At 41.2% G+C, this 23,245-nt stretch overlaps 1 protein-coding gene across 3 annotated transcripts; it reads left to right on the top strand.

Moving 5' to 3' along the window:
- The first annotated feature begins 1,453 nt into the window (after nt 1-1,453).
- Nucleotides 1,454-22,358, top strand: slc22a15 (solute carrier family 22 member 15). Of its 3 annotated transcripts, none has more exons than XR_014602147.1 (14): nt 1,454-1,608; nt 2,913-3,062; nt 5,085-5,217; nt 6,335-6,499; nt 8,476-8,605; nt 9,025-9,085; nt 9,706-9,863; nt 11,806-11,946; nt 12,856-12,941; nt 15,724-15,832; nt 16,432-16,504; nt 18,700-18,855; nt 19,766-21,187; nt 21,459-22,358. XR_014602147.1 is itself a non-coding variant. In XM_084077019.1 (14 exons), exons 1-13 carry the CDS (start codon nt 1,525-1,527, stop codon nt 19,817-19,819), a joined length of 1,500 nt encoding a protein of 499 aa, XP_083933145.1. In that variant the 5' UTR covers nt 1,454-1,524; the 3' UTR covers nt 19,820-19,853; nt 19,900-22,358. The 3 variants fall into 3 exon arrangements, 2 of the variants coding, with proteins under 2 accessions (XP_083933145.1, XP_083933144.1); XM_084077019.1 differs by having other exon boundaries at nt 19,766-19,853; nt 19,900-22,358; XM_084077018.1 differs by having other exon boundaries at nt 19,766-22,358.
- Nucleotides 22,359-23,245: the final 887 nt, after the last annotated feature.

Here is a 23,245-nt window from a genome sequence, read left to right on the forward strand (position 1 = left end):
TGTAATTTAATTTACCTTGATAACATTTCATTATAGTAAAATAAATAAATACATAAAAGTTCATATGCTCAGCCCTGAAATAAACTGAGACATTGGACTTGTTTTGAAGATTTACTATGAATTGAGTACAATGCGACGCATTGTGAGCTTGTAGATCTGCTATAAGGACTCCAATTGAAACAAGCCATTGTGTTTTCTTGGGCGTTTTAATCCTAGTTAGTTGACCTTGTATTTGAACTGTACTTTCATGTGCTTTTTTCTGCAAACTTCTAAGTCAGGGAAAGTTAAGAATTCAGAATATCAATAAATGACACTAGTGACTAAAAACTGTGTTGACAGGATAGAGGCAGAGGAGAACCAAAAGAAATCTCTGCTCTGATACAAACACAGTGAAAACATGATTGCAGCATTTCGTGTGTCTGATCCACACTCCGGAGCACCAGGTGGGGGTAATGCGCCACTAAACTACATTGCCACCAGTTGTAAAACGAGGGGAGGAAGAAATGGGACAACAACAACCAACCATGGCAACCAATCCGCCAATCACAGCATGACCACCCCTCCAGGATATGGGAATGTAAAACAATCTAGCCAATCACAGCGGGACCATCCCTCCAGGCTGTGGGGTGTTAATCAGTCTCCTTCCCCGTATCAATTCCCTCTGCAGATTGCAGATCCGGTCTAGAACGGATACGGAAACGACCAGTAAGCGTTGCTGTATGTGTATGTGCAAATGACTGAATAAAGTAGGCGGGCTTTAGACCGGATCTGAGAATAAGCACTAAATAGAAACCAGTCTTGCCACACGATCCACAGTGGAAAGCCGCGTTGCCATGTCTGCTTATTATAAGAGACGTTGTGCTTGTTTTTCCGCGTTCTTTTGGGCTTGTTTCTAAAGTGTAGTGACCCCAATTTTAGCTGACCTTGTATTGAACTGTACTTTCATATGCTTTTTTTCTGCAAACTTCCAATAAAGTATTCAATCAATCAGAGGTTCTCAAACATTTTCCTGTCAAGGACCCTCAGATATGTATTTGGGGGTAATTTCTCCATTCCGACATCTCGCCACTCCGACTAGTGGCTTCCGCGTGCGGTTTGGGTTAGGGTACATTTTACAAAATTACAATTAAAAAAAAGTTTTTCATGCGACGCGTTGTGAGCTTGCAGAGTGGCTTCTTTTGGGCTTATTCAAAAATGTAGAAAATGGAACATAAAAAAAATAAAATAATAACATTTACGGAATCCGACCCTTGGCTTTCGTTCAGTTGATTTTCAAAATGAAAAGAAACAAATATAAATACAACATTTGTTTCCAAAACCAAGTAAAAAAATAAACATTTTAATTATTAATGATTTAAATCACAGATTGTTTTCATAGACCCGGTTTGCTTATTTCTCTCGCAAAACCTCAGAACCTGGCAACCCTGGGTGTGAACTAAAACGGTTAGTGAGTGATGATGAGCCCAGAGACCACCTGAGAGTCTCCAGACTGAGAGACCCAGTCTGTAGGTCCAGGTCCTGGTTATGGATATAGATGAGGCTTACAAGCTGGTCGGAGAGTTCGGGTCCTACCAGAAGAGGTCTGTAGGGGTCCTGGTCCTGATCCAGGTACGAAAACAACAACAACAGACACAACAAAGCTGAATGTTTGGTTTGTTGTGTCTGCGAGTGAGAGAGAGATAGATGAGGAAGTAATAGCTCCATGAAGAACCTCTCAGAGTGAGAGGTTCTTTATGGAGCTAAGGAAGTAAGTGTCGGAAACAAAACGCAGATCTGCAAGCTCACAGCGCTTCGCGTTTGACAGCTTGGGGGTCTGCTGTTTATGGGGGGATGCGCGATACTGTCGTACGGCCGCGGCGAAGTATAGTAAGGAACTTTTAGTTTTGACGCGATGCAGTGTGTGTACAGTACGTGTCACTTTAATGGTCAACGGTCACTTATCGGTTAACGGTCAGCTTTTCTGCAAAATAGTCTAGAGATGATCTGTTCTGTTTTTAATTCTGACAGCAGCCATTCTGTTAGACTGTTACTGGTCAGTGATATATCCCAGTGACCAACTGTAGAAGACTGTGGTTGTACTGGTCAGCTCCCAGTACAACAGTAGAAGACTGTGGTTGTACTGGTCAGCTCCCTGTACAACAGTAGAAGACTGTGGTTGTACTGGTCAGCTCCCTGTACAACAGTAGAAGACTGGTTGTACTGGTCAGCTCCCTGTACAACAGTAGAAGACTGTGGTTGTACTGGTCAGCTCCCAGTGCAACGGTAGAAGACTGTGGTTGTACTGGTCAGCTCCCTGTACAACAGTAGAAGACTGTGGTTGTACTGGTCAGCTCCCAGTGCAACGGTAGAAGACTGTGGTTGTACTGGTCAGCTGAGCTCCCAGTACAACAGTAGAAGACTCAGGTTGTTAGCTCCCAGTGACCAACATCGCAATTATTTGAGATAATCACAATACATTTTTTGCATAATCATTGTAAAAAATGACAAAAAATATTGGAAATAGCTGATCTACAAGCTGAAAACACGCGACACGTTTTAAGCTTTAAGTATAAAGTTATTAAATGTGTAATTTATTTGTCACATCTGCCCTGTGCAGCTTTTGTTTACGAAGCCTAAACAGACTTGATTTGATTTTTTTATCATAAAGTTCCAACGACAGAAACACAATCAAATCGTTCATCGCAATTATTTGAGTGACAATAATGGTCAAGTAAAATTTCATAATCGTGACGCCTCTAATTGACCCCTGTTTAAAATGTTTGTTTCTTTGTACATAATCAATTTGTCTGTTTCTCTTCCTAATGCTGTGTGTGTGTGTGTGTGTGTGTGTGTGTGTGTGTGTGTGTGTGTGTGTGTGTGTGTGTGTGTGTGTGTGTGTGTGTGTGTGTGTGTGTGTGTGTTGGCGTGCGTAGGTTTACATGGCCTGTCAGTCAATGTTGATCGTTCTCGTGGGAGCAGTGCCAGAGTACAAGATCGACCAATCAGACGACAGCCTCAGCAGCCACCAGGATCTGAGTCAGAGCATCACTTTTACAGAAGATATCAAGTCTATTGTGACAGAGGTGACACACGCGCACGCACGCACACACACACACACACACACCACACACACACAGAGAGAGAGACGGCATCCAAACATCTTCTTTACAACATCAGTTGTTTGCCTTGCTCAAAGATTCAAGGTTCAAGGTTCTTCTTTGTTGTTACATCTTGTGTGTACATGTACATAAGAGTCCTTTACCAGGATAGGTAACCATAGCAATTAAAGAAAACGCTGCTGTCGGGCAGAAACCTCTTATATCCATAATTAAACTTTTTGTGATTTTTGACTTGATCATACTACGGCGTCACACAAAAGTATCAAAAGTAGCAGATCTACAAGCGACGCGTTTCGAGCTTGTATATCTGCTACTTTTGCTATTGTTGATTTGCTGATGTTCCCCTCCGAATATAGGGATGGTAGGGTTCAATTTGTTAATGTAAATAAAATAAGTAGTTCCTATCACACAAAGATTTGGAGACCCCCCCAGGGGTCCTGGACCCCCTGTTGAAGACCCATTTCCTAGATTGTCAACAAAGAAGAATGTAAGAAGTGCCTACAGTTATTCTGTGAACATTTTGTTGTAGTCGTTAGTGTGACATCTGGTTCAGCGTCCTGTGTAAGGATAGTTATTATGAGCCGGAGCTGTGAAGTGACCTTTGTGCCCTCTCTCTCGCTCTCCCTTCCTATGCGCAGAAACATCTTTTGTCTTTTTGTCCTTCAGTGCAGCCAAGGAGACATCAACATTTACATTAACCTTTTCACCTGTCCTGAAGAGTGTCTTAGTTGTGTTTTTCCCTTTCTTTTATTCTGCACTACTGGGGGATTTAAAATCAAGCATCAAGATCCAAGTATTCTTGGATCTATATATATTTCTTTATAAATTGTCCCTGTCGGGTGGAAACCTATGTCCAAAACATTTACTTTTCAGGATTTAAATAAAAAAATGGCAAGAATAGCAGATCTGCCAGCTCAAAAACGTGGTGCTTCGCCTTTTCGAGCTGGAGCTTGTGGATCTGCTACTTTTGATGCTTTTGTGTGACGCTGTAGTATGATCAAGTAGGGCGTTCATTTACGAAAAAACACAAAAAGCTAAAATATGGAGATAAGAGGTTTCTGCCCGACAGCAACGAAATACGTGTCGTACCTGTTCCACTAAAGAGCACCTGTGGAGTCATTGGATCCATGCAGCGCTTCCTTCCTTTTGTCATAAACGTGTGTGTGTGTGTGTGTGTGTGTGTGTGTGTGTGTGTGTGTGTGTGTGTGTGTGTGTGTGTGTGTGTGTGTGTGTGTGTGTGTGTGTGTGTGTGTGTGTGTGTGTGTGTGTGTGTGTGTGTGTGTGTGTGTGTGTGTGTGTGTGTGTGTGTGTGTGTGTGTGGAGCCTTTGGTGGAATGTATTATGGCCTTGGGATGTAACTGCCTGTCAACTTATTGTCCTTGTGTTTGGGAGTCACAAACTTGTGCTCCGTGGCCTGCAATTGGGAGGATTGCAAAAACGTTGGCTAAATGCTGTTCTGTCTCAGCTATCATGGGCAGCGTGTCTATCTGGAGAAGACCATGTTTCCTTGAGTAGCTAAGGGGGGAGGAGAAGAAAAATGTCTGTATATAGCAGTACAGTATGTCATCACTGTGTTATCCTTTTTCCTCTGTGTGTTAATCCATTAAGACCGGGGACGCATCTTAAGATTTCTTAATAAATAAAATTATTTTTTTTGTAACTCAAATCTTTGCTTCTGGGGGTCCCTGGAACAACACATTTTACAAATGTTCGCTTAAAGAAATGAATATTCAAAGATTTGCGCACATTTTCACAATTCTTCAAAAATAGCTATGAGCTTGTATATTATTATCTGCTATCTTTTTAATAGCCAAATAAATCTAAAATGACAGAGATGCGTTCCCGGATTGAATGGGTTAATATGTATGTGCAACAGTTGTATCTGGTTTGACCATAATGTAACCTTCTTCTGATCAGTGTTTGGATCCATCATGTATTGCGCTTTTTGTGCAGATCCAACTAAAATAATTCAAATGTGTTCCTCAGTGGTACCTGGTCAAGCATCAGGCCTATAAGGTCAGCCTCGCCGGCTCGCTCTTCTTCGCCGGAGTTCTGATCGGGAATGTCGTCTTTGGACCTCTCTCCGACCGGATTGGACGCAGGCCCGTCTTCCTGTTCGGTTAGATCTATCGATACATAGTACTGTAAATGATGTGTGTAATATTGAATCATGTCAGAAATGCCATGGTTTGTGAGAGCTGTAGGTGATGGTAGAGAATGTCTGTTAACCACATCATGAACCCATGTCGGAATAGGCAAACATTATGCAAAAATAGCTGATCTAGCAATCTCACAACACGTCACGACTCATTATGAGCCTGCAGATGGAGGAGGGGACACAACTATAGACTCCTGGGGGACCCCTTTCAACTAAGTATTTCGGGTTTAATCGTTTTACTGGTACAGTGGTTCTAAAAGGTTTTTGGTCCCCTTTCCCTGATTTCTGAGTCCAAGTGCCCCCTTTACTCATCTACATTTTACTTACAGTAGAAAACTGCAAGAGAAAACCACAGCATCATATGATGCCATGAATGATGTACAGTATAAGCCACCTTTTTGAAGAACATAACGTTATAAATAAGAAATAAAGTGAAAGAGTTACAATAAGTGCCCGCTGAACACATTTATTAGAACACTGTGGCCATAACATTTCAGTAAGTCATTTGACACTTTACTGATCTGCAGGTTCCCGCACTTTGTCAATGCTTTATCCTTAAATATAACCGTAAAATATAATTTATTTCATTTTTTACTTTCTCTCAGTCTCTCAGGTACCTCGGGCAACCCCTAGGGTTATATGTAGAAACCTTTTTTGAGAAACACTGCTCTAGTAGAAACACAGACATTACAGTTAAAGGGCCCTGGACCAAAATATTTTTAAGGGGGGGGGGGTCTGCATTCGAATACATATCAATATCATATCATCTAAAAAAGTTTTAGAACCACTGATTATAGCAACATGGAATGTCAGGATTTAGAAGACATTTGTAGAATCCACAGAAGCAAAGATTTGAGTTAAAAATGTTTGCTTTAAAAAAACATACATTCAAAGATTTGCACAAGTTTTGTTCACGATTTTTCAAAAACAAATAGCGGATCTACAAGCGGATCTACAAGCCAGATTGAATTAAATGCAGGTGACAAACTTCACGTATGTGCAATTAAATGTACAGTGAGAAAACATACACCCAAGGAGTGGAGACTAAATGATGAAACTCTCTCTGTCTCTCTGTCAGGTCTCTTTTTTGAGGTGGTGTTTGGCTACGCCACGGCGTGGGCGCCCAGCTACGAGGTGTTCGCCGCGTCCCGCCTGCTAGTGGGCCTGATGAACGGCGGCATCGGTCTGGTGTGCTTCGTGCTCACGCAGGAGTACGTCGGCAAGGCCTACTGGGCCATGACGGGTAAGGGACGTCTATCTAATGGTCCAAACACACACGCATGGATTTAAGTTCTCAAGTCATTTGGATTCCATAGAAGCCAGCCTGTCTTCTATGGTAAGGGTTCCCAAACATTTCAGGCCGCGACCCCCCCAAACTAATCATATATCTGTACTGGGGACCCCCCCCCCCCCACCCTGACAAGCACTTAACATTGTGAAAATAGCCGAACTGCAAGCTCACGCCTCGCAATGCAATGCGCAATGCGAGGCGGTGTGAGCTTGTAGATCAGATATTTTCCCAATGTTCCAGGGACCCCCCCAGAAGCAAAGATTTTAGTTACAAATGTTCGCTTTAAAAATATATATATTCAAAGATTTGCACAAATGTTCTAGATTTTTCTAAAATGGCAGTTCTATACTGATCTATGAGCTTGTATATCTGCTATTTTTGAATAGCCAAAGAAATCTAAAATAACAATCAAAGAAGCATGTCACAGAGAATAAATCAAGATATCTACATACACTTTACACACATAGCAAAAGTGGTAACATATCGGTAGGTCCACATAGCAGCAGGTCTGTACATAAGATTAGACGTCGATTAGATGTCGTTGTTGTCGGGCAGAAACCACTTATGTCCGTGTTTTTAATTGCTGTGTTTTTTTCCGTAAATTAGCGCCCTACTTCATCATCCTACAGCATCACACAAAAGTATCAAAAGTTGCAGATCCACAAGCTCAAAGCGCGGCACGAAGCGACTCGTTTTGAGCTTGTAGATCTGCTACTTTTTCAATCCTGTTAAGTAACAGTTTTGGACATTTCCGTTTTGGGTGAGATTTCCACCTGACAGAGACGATATACGCGTTGTTGACATGTATATGTGTATGTACATGAGATTAGACCTGTACATGTTGAATGTTGACCTTTGTTGTTTGCACAATGTAAAGGCCCATTCATACTGTGTGTATAAACTGTACGTATTCCGTTCAGAACTTCATATCTAAATCACAAAAGGGCAAATCCTGAGCTGTGATGTCCTCGAAGGTAAAATGTGAAACAAGTTTGCCTTGAGTCCATATTGATAACATAATGCAATGTGTTTCCTCAGTAACTGAAGTGGTATGTATATGTGACAGTACGATTGGTTTTCCACATAATTCAGTTGTCAAATGTGTGGCCCTTCAGGGGTCATAAAAAATGGGCTGCAGATGACTGCAGTTGATTCAGAACGCTGCTACTCGACTCCTTACTAATAACAAGAAAGTGGAGCATATCAGACTCCAGTTCTTAAATCCTTACAATGGCTCTCTGTGTGTCAAATAATTGATTTCGAAATACTACTGTTTGTCTATAAAGCTTTGAATGGTTTAGGGCCAAAATACATTTCTGATCTTGTGCGATATCATGAACCATCCAGACCTCTCAGGTCATCTTGTCTGCTTTCTGTCCTCAAAACCAACAATAAACGTGGGGAAGCAGCATTTAGTTTTCATGCACCACATATCTGGAACAAACTCCCAGAAAGCTGCAGGTCTGCTGCTCTTACTTCTTTTAAAACACAACTGTCTACTGCACTGTAACTGTATCTGTTATTTTATAATGTGTTTCCTTTGCTTGATGTTCTGTATAAAGCACATTGAATTGCCTTGTTGTTGAAATGTGCAATACAAATAAAACTGCCTTGCCCACACTTGGTGTATATGGAGTTTCAACCATTTCATCCACTAGAAGGCAGTATTGGGCAACAAACAATCTCTTTATGGACCTCCATACAATCTTCTTGGCTGATCTGCTACTTTTGATACTTTTGTGTGACACTGTAGTATGAGACAGTAGGGCGTTAATTTACGAAAAAACTCAAAAAGTTAAAATATGGAGATTCCATATTTGGAGGTTCCCGCCCGACAGACAATATTTTGCATTAACATACTCTACCATACAGAGTACATACATAAAATAAAGTTTTATTCGTTAAAATAATAGTAGTTGTTGTTTCAGGTACTCTGACCAACATGGTGTTTGCGGTGGGCATCGCTCTGTTTGGACTGCTGGGTTATTACATCAGAGCGTGGAGAGACCTGGCCTCTGCAGCCAACTCACCCGGGCTGCTCTTCTTCCTGCTGTGTGTGTGAGTACTAAAGCACATGCACGTGCACACGCACACCAACGTCACAACCCCCCCCCCACACACACAAACACACACAGGATGCCACACCCTTCACGGTGAAAGTGAATGGTGTTCAGACTGTTCACCCATTTAGACCACAATATTCTCCCAATTGATTTACAAACCTCCACAAAGTGACATTTTGCTTGAGGCCGATTCCACAAATGCCTGCTAAATCTCAAACGTTGTCATGCCAAGGACCCCCAAAATGATATGTATTTGTGTTAACCATTGTTCTAAATCCTAAGAGTTTTGTGAAAAACGTATGTTGAGAGAGAAAACACAGATGCTTTCCCAGATTGAATGGGTCAAAATGAGTGCTCTATTCTTTCTTCTGGTGTCTGATTAAACATCCTCTCCTCTCCTCTCCTCTCCTCCAGTAATCTTCCAGAGTCTCCTAGGTGGTTGTATTGTCACGGTCACACAGAGAAGGCTGAAGAGGTGTGTAATGTCCCGTTAAAATAAAGAAAAGAAAGAAAGAAAGGGACACTCTGCTCTTCATTACTGCATGGTTAATGTTTAAATTAATGCATATTATGTCATAGCCCTGCATCATGTTGTAGTAGTCAGCTATACTATCTTATAGAATATAATAAATGACTTATAAAAACATGAATTGCATTGTCTCTGTCGGGTGGAAACCTCATATGTCCAAAACCGTTACTTTTCAGGATTCAAATAAAAAAATAGCAAAAGTAGCAGATCTACAAGCTCAAAACGCGCCGCTTATAGCCGCGTTTCTAGCTTGTAGATCTGCTATTTTTGATGCTTTTGTTTGACGCTGTAGTATGATCAAGTTGGGCGTTCATTTAATTTTAAAATATGGAGATAAGAGAATATGGTTTCTGCCCAACAGCAACGATATGATGTCGTGTCCTGAAATTAACAAGTCGACGAGCTCAAAATGACTCATCCACAACAAGTTGTGAGCTTGTAGATCTGCTATTTTTTGACACGCGACACCATCGTATGATGAAATATAAATCTGGCTTCAAACTTAGACTACTGCTCAACAGTCAGAGGTTGTTCAGTCTTGTTCTTCTTCTGTGGTGGAATGCTAGGTTCTGAGCTACATTGCGAAGAGGAACGGCGTCACCGTCACCAACCTCAGACTGAAGCGCGTGGGGGTCTCCAAGCCCGGTCACCGTGGCAACGGGGTGCTGCAGCTGGCCTTGCACCCGGTGCTGCGCTGGAGGACCGTGGTCCTCATGTATGTCTGGTGAGTACATGAGTAATAGGCCATGGGTCTTCAAGAGGGAGTCCTCAATGTTACTACAGGGAGGGCCGCCAAATGATAGATTTTTCTTTTTTCAACCACTTTAACCTTAGTATCCCTATTCTGAGGTGAACATTAGCCAACAATAGAGCAAATCTACAAGCACACAGCAAGGCATAGTTAGCTTGATCGGCTATTTTTTGTGATGAAATTTGGAGGGGAAAAAGAGCAGACCAGGTTTACTAGTATTGAGGGTTCAGGTGGTTAAATGTATGAAAACACACATTAACATGAATGCAACATATTAATAACAACATATAAAGACAGTGCTGTCAAGCAAGTCTATGAAGCTATCTATGAAATAGTTTAATCTGCAACACCATTTTATACAATATGTAGTGGGGGGTCCCTGGCTCCCTGCTTCATCTCTCTCTCAGCTAAGAGGTCATTGGCCTGAAAAACGTTGAAGACCCCTGTAATAGGCTCTATCAAAGATGGTGGATGTAGAAAGATAGGCCATCCCAATTTGAGCCACTAGAGGCGAAATGGTACTGTACACAAAATGCATGCAAATGGGCGCTGTCTGACGGTAGATCTCGCGAACGTCCTATGTTTACTGGTGCTAGATCCCACGAGAGTGTGTTGCTGGGACAGAGAAAGGTAGATAATAAAGTATAAATAAATAAATAGCAGATCTACAAGCGTCTCTCTGAAAAGAGCAATTTTAGTGTCAAAATCTTGGGAAGATTGTGTGGCTTGTGGGTCCAATATTTAGTTCAGTGACCATGGAGCTAAAGAATGCTTCAGAAGCTGTGCTCACGTTCACTCTCCCATTTTTAAATAAGTAAACCGGAGATGGCATGTCTTTGTTTGTTTTTTTTGTCTTGGGCTCTATGCACAGCAGCCATATTGGAAAGAAATTGGGCCCTCTTCCTTACTTCCTTCCTAGTTGTTACCAATGATACAAATGAAGGGTCTGTTCCATTCTGAGTCAGGGTGCTGAAATTGTGCATGTTGGCTCACTAGAAACACGCCAGTGGGTGAAAGGGTGGTCCAGGGACCCTCATGGTTCCTTGAAGGGGTTCCAAATGGACCCTTATGGGCGTGTACCTCTTGAGATTGTATGGTCCATTGGTTCCATTTGTACTACAGAAACAGAGTTTGAATGAATGTAAATTGATGTGCAGGACGTAATTTGCATACAGATGTGAAGGGACTTAATTTAATTGACTACGTTTAAAAAATATATATAAGGATAAGGATAATTCCTTTTAACAGGTCGTTCATGAAAGTCCTTGCGGTCTTGTTTCCAATGAGAACCTGTGAGCAATTAGGGGTTAAGAGTCTTGCTCAGGGACAAATTTCATTTCATCGACACATATGCTGACCTGGCCGGGAATCGAACCTGCGGCAACCAGGGCCTCTGGGTCCGTAGGCGGGCTCACTAACCACTCAGCTATGGCTGCCCCAATGTATATATAATAATAATATATATATATATATATCTTTTAAAAGAAAAATCCTCTCTATCACACTTATACCAGTGATCACCCTCCCCTGTGACAATGTTGGCACCCGTTTTCCACCCTTGTAAATAATACTTTTTCTTTTTTTTACTAAGTAAACCATCTGATTACACAGCTGAGGATGGCCACAAAGAAACAGACAGCCTTTGCCAGTTCACAGAATAATCACTTAAAAGCTGCCATCCATCCATAGCTTTTGTTCATTGAATAAAACATCACTTTGACCAATATGTAATGGTAGAGAATGTTAAGACAATTGTGTCAGTATTGCCAGTATGAATAATCATTTTCACACTGTTCTGGCTAACTTTGTAATCGTGCTAAACACCCAGGGTAAGCGCTAATGTGGCGCTTACACAGCTTTCTGTGGACTCAACTGTGTGTGTGTGTGTGTGTGTGTGTGTGTGTGTTACATGTAGGTATGCATGCAGCCTGGTGTACTATGGGTTAACACTGGGTGCCAGTCAGACATCAGGAAGTCGTTACGTCAACGTTGCCATGTATGGCCTGGTGGAGCTCCCTGCGTACCCACTGTGTATCTACTTCATCAACAAACACTGGTGAGTCACACACACTCAGATTACAAGTGTATCGTTGTTGTCGGGCAGAATTTATTGCAAAATTATAAGGTAAACATACCGTATCCATACATGCGGAACAAACATAGTGCAAACCAACAAGATACTGTATATAACAAGAGGTAGCCAAGGCATCAACATGCCAGTAGTGCACGAGATACTGTGAGTAAACAAGAGGTAGGCAAAGAGCAACATGAAGTGCAACAATACCATGATAAAAAATGCAATGCCATACCGGTACTAAAAATAAATCAAAGTTACGGTACTCAACCTTTTAAAATAAAACGTTGGAGGAATCTGTTAAACCATCCGCGAGTCGCTCCAAACACCTCAGCATCTCTCTTGTCACTCACTTCTCTCGCGTCCGCCATGCTCTGTCCTACTTTCGTTCTTATTCGTCTGTTTCCGTCTTCGTTCGAGTAATTTTGGGATTACCTTGAAGCCCAATTTATACTTTGTGGCATGACGGTGTGGTGCGCGTTGTGGCATGACGTTGTGAGCTTGTAGATCTGCTATTTTTTGTCGCGCGACACCGTCATGCCACAAACTATAAATTAGGCTTAAGAAAATGCAAATAATCGCCGTTTACTTGGACCGGCGTTTAGTACGCAAAATGGGGTCAAACCCCCGGTGGCTATTAGGTTCCCGGACGCAATTTGGTGCTGGGCTACTTATTTGGGGAAATACGGTATTTACGCACAAGTCACAACCCATAAAAATGTGTCCGCAGCCTACAAATGGGTCCCGACCCAGTGTTTGGGAAACGCAGTGTTTGGGAAACACTGCTCTATTAGTCTATATCAGAATACAGAGCTAGTTAACACTTATTTTAACAAAAAAATATGGCTTACAACCCCTGGAATAACAGCTGTTAATGTGTGTGTCCAACAGGGCAGGAAGGAGGAAGACCATGGCCAGCTTCCTGTGTCTGGCAGGTTTAGCTTGTTTCTGCACCATCATCATACCTGATAATACAGGTACTGTCTGTCTGTCTGTCTGTCTGTCTGTCTGTCTGTCTGTCTGTCTGTCTGCACCGTCATTATACCTGATACTAATACTAATTATGGACTTCCTCATGTAGTAAAAAAAAATATATATATATTCTATTTTGTGTACTTAGGCCTTTTTCCACTGCTTGGGTGGTATCGAAAGAATCAAGTACCCAGTATCTTGCAATAGTATTTTTTTATACTATTGTATCAAAGTTTAAAATGACGCTGTCATAACTTGTGAAGTGTGTTCTTATTGTATGTGTTGCGTAGGTGTGTTACCGCATGTGTGTGTGGGTTGTCTAGGTGTGTTACTCAGTAACACACCTAGACAACCAGTAACAGTTAGGGACAGGTCGATTTTTAAAGAAGGGTACCCCTGGAGAAAATGTATGTGCCCTTATCTAAAATGCCATGACCCTCCCTTTGACAAAAAAAAAAATCAATGACCCTCCCCAAGTGATTAAAAAAAAAAGACTAACCCTCCCCGCCTATTGGAGTTATATACGATATATTGTCCAACGATATAGCCTATCGTGGTATTAAAATGTGACGATAGGTATTGTCAAGATGTCATACTGTATCGTAATATTTTTTAAATTATTTTTCTTTTCTTTATTATTATTTTTTGCCGGTGAAAGTTATAGGAGTTCTATGGTGTATGATACGAAATGTAAAGCTTATCATAATCACAGTAATTATGAATCACATCTTCCATCATATTCGAGATATTTTGGAGAGAATGAAACAGACTCCAGTCACTTTCAGTTTAGGGGAGGTGTTAATTGTGTGTCAGCTGATGCTCGTTAACGCTCGTTAATGTGACATGCATCGAAGCAGTTATGCCTCTGCACTCTCAAATAGGCCTACAGTACATCTAATCTAAGATTGTTTACATGGTATTATACGGTATCTGGTAATATAGATTTGTTTTTAGCTGTTGTAAATAACTAGTCTGCGCTTGGTTCGTAAAGTCCAGATGACAAAATATGAGGTTTGTGGAATTTATAGTTATGCAGTGTTATATTATATTATATTTGTTATATTAGTGCCTATCTGTCCTCTGAAACAATGGGTTTATAGTTAGTGAGAACTTCACTTCTCCCTTAAGCTTGCATAAATGTATTTGTTTGTGTGTACAAAGCACTTTGTAATTGTTTTTTTAAAAGTGCTTTATAATTGTTATTTTAAACTAAAGATGATGGCCAATGTTGATGATACATGAGAAAAGAACATTAATAATGTATCATATCGATATCATAAGCCCAACATCATGTATGTGTCGTGAAATTAGTGTTATCTTGACACCCCTAACCCTCCCCATCAAATACAACAACATGACATTTAAAACTGATAATATGTCCGATGTTTTGCTTTCCACATTGATTAGAACATTACTGTAGTCAGTCTTGCTAAATGCACAGTGTAGTGTCTGTATGGTAGCAGAATGGACAGTGTTCTAAACTTACGTGTGGGAAACCCATTGAACCCATAATTATTAACTACAGTGACTACACTGTTGCCTACATCATGGGGTTTTTAACTGGTGGTCCGTGGAGGTATTGCATGTGGTCCCTGACCATGCATTTAGTAATGTAGGAAAGTGAAGATTTGTTTTATATTTTATTTTATCGATGGTGGATACTGTTAATGTGCATGACAACAGAAAGGAACTTCAACTTAAGGATGACTTTAAGGGAGGTTTTAGTACATCAAGGTAAATACAGGCTTTTATTTGAGCCTGTATTTAGTTACAGGCTCAAATAAAGCCTGTCTCAGGTTGCATTGATGCGTTAAGACGCATCAATGTTGTCAGTTACTTGGAAGTCAGATGTCAAGAACTTCCACAGAAATGGGAGTTAGAATTTCAAGGGAAACTGTACCGGTTTACCTGGTTGAGTCATCATTAGTAGGAAATGTGCCCATATCAATCACATGTGCTTGCTTGTACTTTTGCAATTCGAAAATGGCCCCTGTCTAAGTCTTAACCCCCCCCCCCCCTCCACTCCCCCCTCCCTGATTTTTTCTTCTCTTGTACATAGTTTTCACTCTTTATACCAGTAACCTGTAAGCTGATTGTATGACGTTCTGTATAGTAGTGTGTATAATATATCTGTCTGTCTCTTATATGTCATCATGATTTGTGTGCATGTGGATCTCATTTTAAACAAGCTTAGTGCTTTATGAGTCTTCCAGTTTAGTAGACCTTGTATTATGAATATCCAGTTATAAATTGGTCATTGTAACCTACCCGGTGTATGTAATTCAATGAGTAACAAAAACACACTTAAAAGAGGATATCTCTGTGTTGGAAATTGGGATAATGCATCTCCCTAATATGCCTAACACCTGTTGAAGTGTTGCTTAATTGTTCAACCACCATCATTAAGACTCTGAATAGATTTGACTGGGTCGTTCACACTTACTGTGCGTTGATGGCTTGTTAACGTCATTGATTCTAAATAGACCAAGGTGTTACTGGATTTGAATACTTTGTATCATTTGAAATAGATGGGTCATTGACCACTGTTCTGGTGTACTAAAAAGGTATATAAAAATGGACTATTTTATCAATTCAAAAATTGCATGACCCTCCCTTGGATTCAAAGTAAAATTAGCTGACCCTCCCTTGTACTACAATTAGAAAGGCATGACCCTCCCCTATTTTCCTCCAGGGACCCCCTTCTGTACATTTCGACTGGTCCCTTACTGTATGTCTGTGTGTGTTGTCTAGGTGTGTTACTGAGTGTGTTCTTGTGTTTTTCTGTAGGTGTATTGATGAGTGCGACATCGTTAGCGTTGCTAGGGAAACTAATGGTCAGTGCAGCGTTTAACATTGTGTACGTTTACACATCTGAACTGTACCCTACCGTCATCAGGTATGTTGTTATTATTATTATTTTTTTTGTATTTGTTGCACAAACCTTATCTATATTTTAACTTTTTGTGTTTTTTCGTAAATTAACGCCCCACTTAATCATGCTGCAGCATCACACAAAAGTATCAAAAGTAGCAGATCTACAAGCTTGCGAAGCGACGCGTTTTGAGCTTGTAGATCTGCTACTTTTGCTGTTTTTGAATTTGAATCCTGAGAAGTAACAGGTTTGGACGTGTGAGGTTTCCACCCGACAGAGACGTATTCATAATTACACGATAATGCCACGGATTCATATAACCACAAATGCATTACTAACAAGACATTGAAATACGTCTTTAAAATGAATAAAACATAAAACTAGCCATCCTTTTGTAAAAACAAACAAAACAAACACCCATGTACTGTAAGTTCCACTCAGATATAGCAGATATACATGTATATCTGCTATTTTTGAATAGCCAAAGACATCTAAAATGACACGGATGCTTTCCCGGTCTTAATGGATAACAGTAGCTCACTCACCACTTCATCCCTGTACACATCTGAACACACCACACTTGTTATCAAATAAATAATGCTGTGTGTGTGTGTGTGTTTCAGGAACGCTGCGCTTGGAGTGTGTTCCATGTCCTGTAGGGTTGGAGGAATTCTAGCTCCCTTTGTGCCTTCCATGGTAAGAGTGTGTGGAGGAGAAGCACCCATCCATTTCTTTTAATGTGACTTGAAATATTTCGGGTCCATCGGTGTGAATGAGAATAACCCAAGTGAGGTTACAGGGAGAAGAGATAAAGCAGGTGGAGGATTTTAAGTACTTAGGGTTGTGAAAAAGGACTTCCGCACATCCAGTCAGTTTAACCCATTAAGACCTGAGGCCATTCTTAAAAATGTTTTCTAAATCCTAACAAAAAAAAAAGTTTCATGTTTTTTCAAAAATAGCAGATCTACAAGCTCATAGCGCGGCACTCGGTGCCGCGCTATGAGCTTGTATATCTGCTATTTTTGAATACCCAAAGAAATCTAAAGTGACACAGATGCGTTCCAGGTATCAATGGGTTAAGAGCAGGTGCGTAGGTGAGATCAGTCTGGAAAGATATGCCCACACACTGCCACTTGCATGTTCAAGAGAAGTTTTTAATGTAACAACCTTTTCTTTTCTTTTTGTGTATACCTTCCTCAGGTATGGGGGGAGGTCTACACGACCGACACGTTGTTACAGTACATTAAAAACATCTCTTGAACATGCAAGTGGCAATGGGCGGGTATATCTTTCCAGATTTATCTCAAGCCGGTTGGAACGGGTGGAGAAAAGTGTCAGGTGTGATAGGAAAGTATCAGCAGGAATGAAAGGGAAGGTGTACAAGATGGTGGTGAGACCAGCTATGTTGTATGGTTTAGAGCAGAGGTTCTCAAACTTTTTCATGTCAAGGACCCCCAAAATGACATGTATTTGGCCGTGGACCCCATCTCAAAAATATTTTGTTCCAGGGACCCCCAGAAGCAAAGATCTGAGTTACAAATGTTCGCTTTAAAAATATATATATTCAAAGATTTGGAAAGATTTTCATGTTTTTTCAAAAATAGCAGATCTACAAGCTCATGAGCTTGTACTTCTGCTATTTTTGAATAGCCAAAGTATAAAATATGGATAAAGGGGTTAAAATGATTGTGACGCTTTATTAACTAATTTTGCTGGGGACCCCCTGGTACCCCCCTAAGGATCCCTGGGTGTCCCTGGACCCCACTTTGAGAACCAATGGTTTAGAGACAGTCGCACTGAGGAAAAGACAGGAAGCAGAGCTGGAGGTAGCAGAGACGAAAATGTTTTGAGGTTTTCTCTGGGAGTAACAAGGATGGATAGGCTCAGGAACGAGTACATAGAGGGAGCCCATGTTAAATGTTTTGGAGATTAGAGGAGGGATAGTGAGTATATCAATAGAAGGATGCTGAGGTTGGAACTTGCCAGCCAGGAGTGGTTCTCAACCTTTTCTGGCCGCGACCCCCCAAAATAATCCCATTTGAACTGGGGACCCCCCACCCTGATAAGCACTTGTAGGAGTTGAGGCATTCAGCTACAAGTTCACAACGCATCTCAATGACAATTTGGCCAAAGTTTGACCAGTTTTTATTCTATAGTTTGTTGATGACTTTTGATGCAGTTTTTTTATTTTTATGGTCTTTTTATTTTTTTGAGGTATTAAAAAGGTCTTAAAAGTCCTTACATTGTTACTGTCATCTTGGGACCCCCCCCCCAAAATCATGTGGGGACCCCCCTGGGGGTCCCCACATGAGGAGATTTATGGATGTAGTGAAAGAGGACATGAAGTTAGTTGGTGTGAGAGAAGAGGAGGCAGAGGACAGGGTGAGATGGAGGCAGATGATTCGCTGTGGCGACCCCTGAAGGGAATAGCCGAAAGAAAGAAGAAGAAAGAAGAGGTCTTGTGTGTGTGTGTGTGTGTGTGTGTATACTTACTTGTAAGGACCAAACATCCCCACAAGTATAGTAGAAATGGGAAAAAAACAGACGTTGAGAAATGGTTGTTTTGTGGTTGATGGATTATTTTAGAGATAACGCTTACAATTAGAAAAAAAGATTCAGATTAGTGTTAGGATTAGACATTTAGACGTTAGGTTTAGATATTAGAGATAGATATTAGAGTTATGCCTGATTTACTCTTAGTTGATCCACTGGTGTCGAGCACCGGAAAAAATGCTGATGCAACGTGTTGTGGGCTTGTAGATATGCAATTTTTCGGCTTTAGGCTTACGGTAAAAAAGACAATAAATTGTACATATGGCATTCATGAAATTGCTGTCCTAAAATGTTGATGTCCTCACAAGTATAGTGATACAAACCTGTGTGTGTTCCAGCGTGCCGTGCACAGCTCCTTGCCGTTCACAGTGTTTTGTCTGAGCGGCCTGTCTGCAGGCTGTCTGGGTCTGCTTCTCCCCGAGACCCTCAACAAACCTTCTGCTGAGACCCTGGAAGACCTCCACCCTGCCTACAGCAGGACCTTAGAGAGACAGGTAACACATCACCCCACCTATGAGCAGACTGATTGATTGACAGATCTTTATCGTCCCGCCCCCTAGCGACCGGAGGTGGCATGGCAAGACGAACCAACCGTACTAGTCGTCTGTGTCCAGTTTAACGTTTTTTTTTTACCAATCACGTCGCTTATACAAGGTCACGTGAGGGGGTTGGCCTTAGCTTTCAAAGTTGCGGTGTTCCGCACCGCCCATGGTGATTGCGATTGGAATGCGCCACCAAATTACTCATAGGTTGGAAGACAAATAAGGTACCAAGGAAGGATTAGTGAGTGACGTCACGAGACATAAAAGGCGATAGCTCTTGTTTGGTAAATTCATTATACAAGTTCAACACAATATAGTTATACCATTATACCCTGGGTAGTAGTGATGTGCAGGTTATAGATTACAATGCAATTATCGCGGGGTAGGCGAAGCGGGTCAACCCAAGGAAGAAAGAAAAAACACCAAAACACACCACCCCTCTCTCTCGAAGCAGAGGAGCAGCGGGTCACGTGATCGCAAAAAAATAGCCCATTCCCTTCCTTGTTATTCCATTTTGGAGAATGGCTTTTTCTCTGTTTGTGTTGCTTTTTGGCGAAAACAGCCTACATTCAACTGTCCACTGTCCCCCCCCATTCTACGAGAATCGGATACGTCTTTTAAAGCGATCAGGGGATCAATCATACTGGAGATGAATATTCTATGATTTTTCAAAGGTTAGTGAAAACACTCGAAAATCGCTGGCAGTGGTGTGGCAAATTATGTTTTATTTCTGGCAGTCAAACAGTTAAGCTAATCAACTAGGTACCCCCCCCCCCCCCCCCCAAAAAAAAAAACAGAGAAGGTTTGATGCTTCTCCCAGAGAAATTCACCTCATTTAACTTTTTTTTCTTTTGTCTATCAGGTTCTCTTGTACGACGAGGAGGAGCAGAAATCAAACCACAAGGAAGACCAGTGACCCTCGTCCTAAACATGGTAGGACATACTGTAAAGTCCATGTGACAGGACAGAAGGACATACACTCAGACAGACAGACAGACAGACATGTATTGGGACAGAAGGACATACACACACAGAGACAGACAGGCAGAGACTGTCCACCTCTCCAACCATTCTCTGTACAAAGGACTACCGCCAAAAACCAAAACCATCTGCCTCAAAACGACCATCTCTCTTGGCTTTCATTTTACCAAGGGATCGATGGCCTCATGCTCTGAACCTTCAGTGAACTCTGACCTTTTATGAAGATGCCGTCATTCCACCAAACATTCCGAACTCCAACAGACTGCGTTCCATTTTAGGGGGATTTCCTTGAGAATTTCAGAGAAAAATAGAGGTGTTTTGGTTTAAAAACTACCAGAAGTTCAACATTCCTGACAGCGAAGGCACCGCAAGTGACCAACAGGAAGTGATTTCTGGTACTACAGACGTTCCTCGTTAATGTTTTGTGTGGTTGGAATTGGAAACAAACTGGGAATTTTGTGATTTATTTGTGCTTCTGTCTTTTTGCGGGAGGAAAAAAAACAAAACAAGGTGAAATAGTTACATAGGATTCAGACTCACGTCATTGTGACCACATGGGTTGGCTGTTTGGGAACCAAACCCAATCCTGTGTGTGCGCGTATGCGTAAATGCATTTTAAATGCTATATCAAATTCAACTATTTGTGTGTAACTCACTGACATCACATGAAAATGTTCAGATACTTTATTACAAGTTTGACAGACATTAATTTCTTATACATTCTGTTTGGAGTCAGCAGTTACTTGAGGTTACTTGGATGTTACACAGTAAAATGTGTCAAGGTGTATAAATGTGTGTACAAATGTAACTAGGGTTGTCCGATATTGGCTTTTTTACCGATAACCGATATACCGATATTGTCCAACTCTTAATTACCGATACCGATATCAACCGATACCGATATATGCGGGGATTACTGTGATTAGGGTAAGCTTAAATTTCATATCACACACACCATATACAGTAAAAACTCCTGTAACTTATTTATAAAGCAAAAAAAAAAAAAAAAAAATCAAAAACCGATACCGATATTTTCCCGATATCGATTTTTATGCTAATATCGGCCGATAATATCGGGAGGCCGATAATATCGGACATCCCTAAATGTAACCATACATTTGTACACTCTTAAATGAACACTGGCCCCTTTTTCACCAAAATAACTGGTTCCGTTCTAGATTCTTGGAACCTTGGTGCTTTCACGGAACCGTCCGCAAACCGGCTTGCGTTTCCAACCGGTTTTAAATGGAACCCATGTGATTGGGGGCGGCATAGCTGAATGGTTAGAGAGCCCGCCTGGGGAGTAGTAGTCTCCAGTTGCCCCAAGTTCGATTCCAGGCCTGGCCATCAATGTGTCAAATATGACTGGTCGAAGTGTCCATTTCAAGGGGAAATTCGATTGTCAATGGCAGTTACAGTTTCCCTTTTCTTAATTTTTTGCTTGCGTTTGCCATTTTTTTATATCACATCTTCATCTTCCAACCTATAGAATAGTGACACGCCCACTTTGGTTCCCAGTTCAGGGCAAGAAAAACCCAATTATATTTTGGTTCCAGTTCCGAACCAACTTATAGAGTTCTGAACCAATTCATTTACAGTGGAAACACTCTGAACTGGTTCAATTAGGTGTGGACATAAAAAACGGAACCGGTTTAACCCCGCTGGAAAAGGACTACTGAGGATTTTACTGTGCATATTACAAAAAATGACCAATACCACCAAACAATGACCTTTCCATTTCTGTACCGACCATACAGTATGTTTGGTGGTGAAGCCGTTAAAACACAGGTCTCAGGTCAGTCATTAATTATTTATGGGGTTTGGGGTTTGCAGGACTTTCTACAAAATAAAGGTCTGATAACTCCAGTATATTGTACACACAGACCATTGGTTAAAGTTGTTCAAAGGTTTGTTTTTATAAAATGAACAAAGTGTCAAAACATTTATATGTGGCAAGTTGCAATAAATGTGATTGTTGCCAAGACTGATTATTCTGTACAACCTTCTGTACAGTGAATTCTAAACTCTGATCTGGATGAATCGATGACAGACAGAGAGCTCCAAAGCAGTAAATCTCGTGTCCCCCTGAATACTCTGAAGGTGGAACTCCTTTCAGAAGCACCGTCCAACTAGACATTTCTTACACCAGCACAAAAATCTACCAAATGTATACTGTAACACAGGGGTCTTCGACAGGGGGTCCTCAGAGTTACTACAGGGGGTCCGCCAAATCTTTGTGTGATGGGGAACATTTGCCGAAAATAGCTGATCTACAAGCTCTCAACACCTCGCAGCATGACGCGTTGTGAGCTCGTAGATCGTCAGTATATTTAGTCATAGTTTTAGTCATCATAGCTAGAATGAGTAGCAAATAGGCATACACTTTCCAATGCCAATAAAATGCATTCTTTACCTTGACGTGCATTTGCATACCTTTCAAATTGTAGCTTACTTGCCAGTCCAAATGTTTGGAGCAGCACAAAAGACATGTTAACAACTTGGCACCTTAATAAAGAAGTGTATAATTGTTCGAGCTGCTCCAGTGTGTTCGTCTCCTGATGGTGTTATGTGTCCCACTCCTCTGACTTCCCAGACTGGCCTTCACCTGTCTGATGGGAGGCAGAACTCCCATTTTTTTCTCACACACGCCGATGGCGTCACCAAGACAGTGGTCTTATAGATGATCTGAGCATAATTAAAAGAACATAAAAGCAATACAAAAAATACATTCAATGACCAGAGTAGGCCGTAAGTTAAATTGCCCTCAGACTGAGCTGAAGGCAGTGGAGAAGACGTGGGTTTTTAGGGTGGATTTAAACCTTTCAATGGTGGAGCTGGACTTAATGTGCAATGGAAGATTGTTCCAGAGTGTGGGGGCAATAACAGCCCCGTCACCTTCAGTGATCAGTCTGTAGCATACACTGTATGCTACATAAACTTTATGCTACAGACAATTTGGCTATTTGACAATTTGGCCAATGTTTGACTAGTTTTTATAGTATAGTTTGTTGATTACTTCGGCAGTGACTGAGGTTATGCTCGTTAACCTGAGCATGCTCCTCAAGGCAGTGACATCTTTGTAGTTTGATGATTCAGTGCTCCCTGGCAACATTTCAGTAGTAGATAAGAGCACCTAGTGTGTAATGTACTAAAACAGTGGTTCTCAACGTGCAGGTTCCCACACGATTTTGGGGGGTCCCCGGATGACAGTAAAGTGACAATGCAATGACTTTTAAGACCTTTTTAATACCTCAAAAGAAAAAGACCATTACTGCATCAAAAGTAATCAACATACTATAAACTAATAAACATACTACATGCTATGTGTGTGTGTGTGTGTGTGTGTGTGTGTGTGTGTGTG

This window comes from Gymnoscopelus microlampas, assembly GCF_963454915.1.
Source record: "Gymnoscopelus microlampas genome assembly, chromosome: 13".
NCBI lineage: Eukaryota > Metazoa > Chordata > Actinopteri > Myctophiformes > Myctophidae > Gymnoscopelus > Gymnoscopelus microlampas.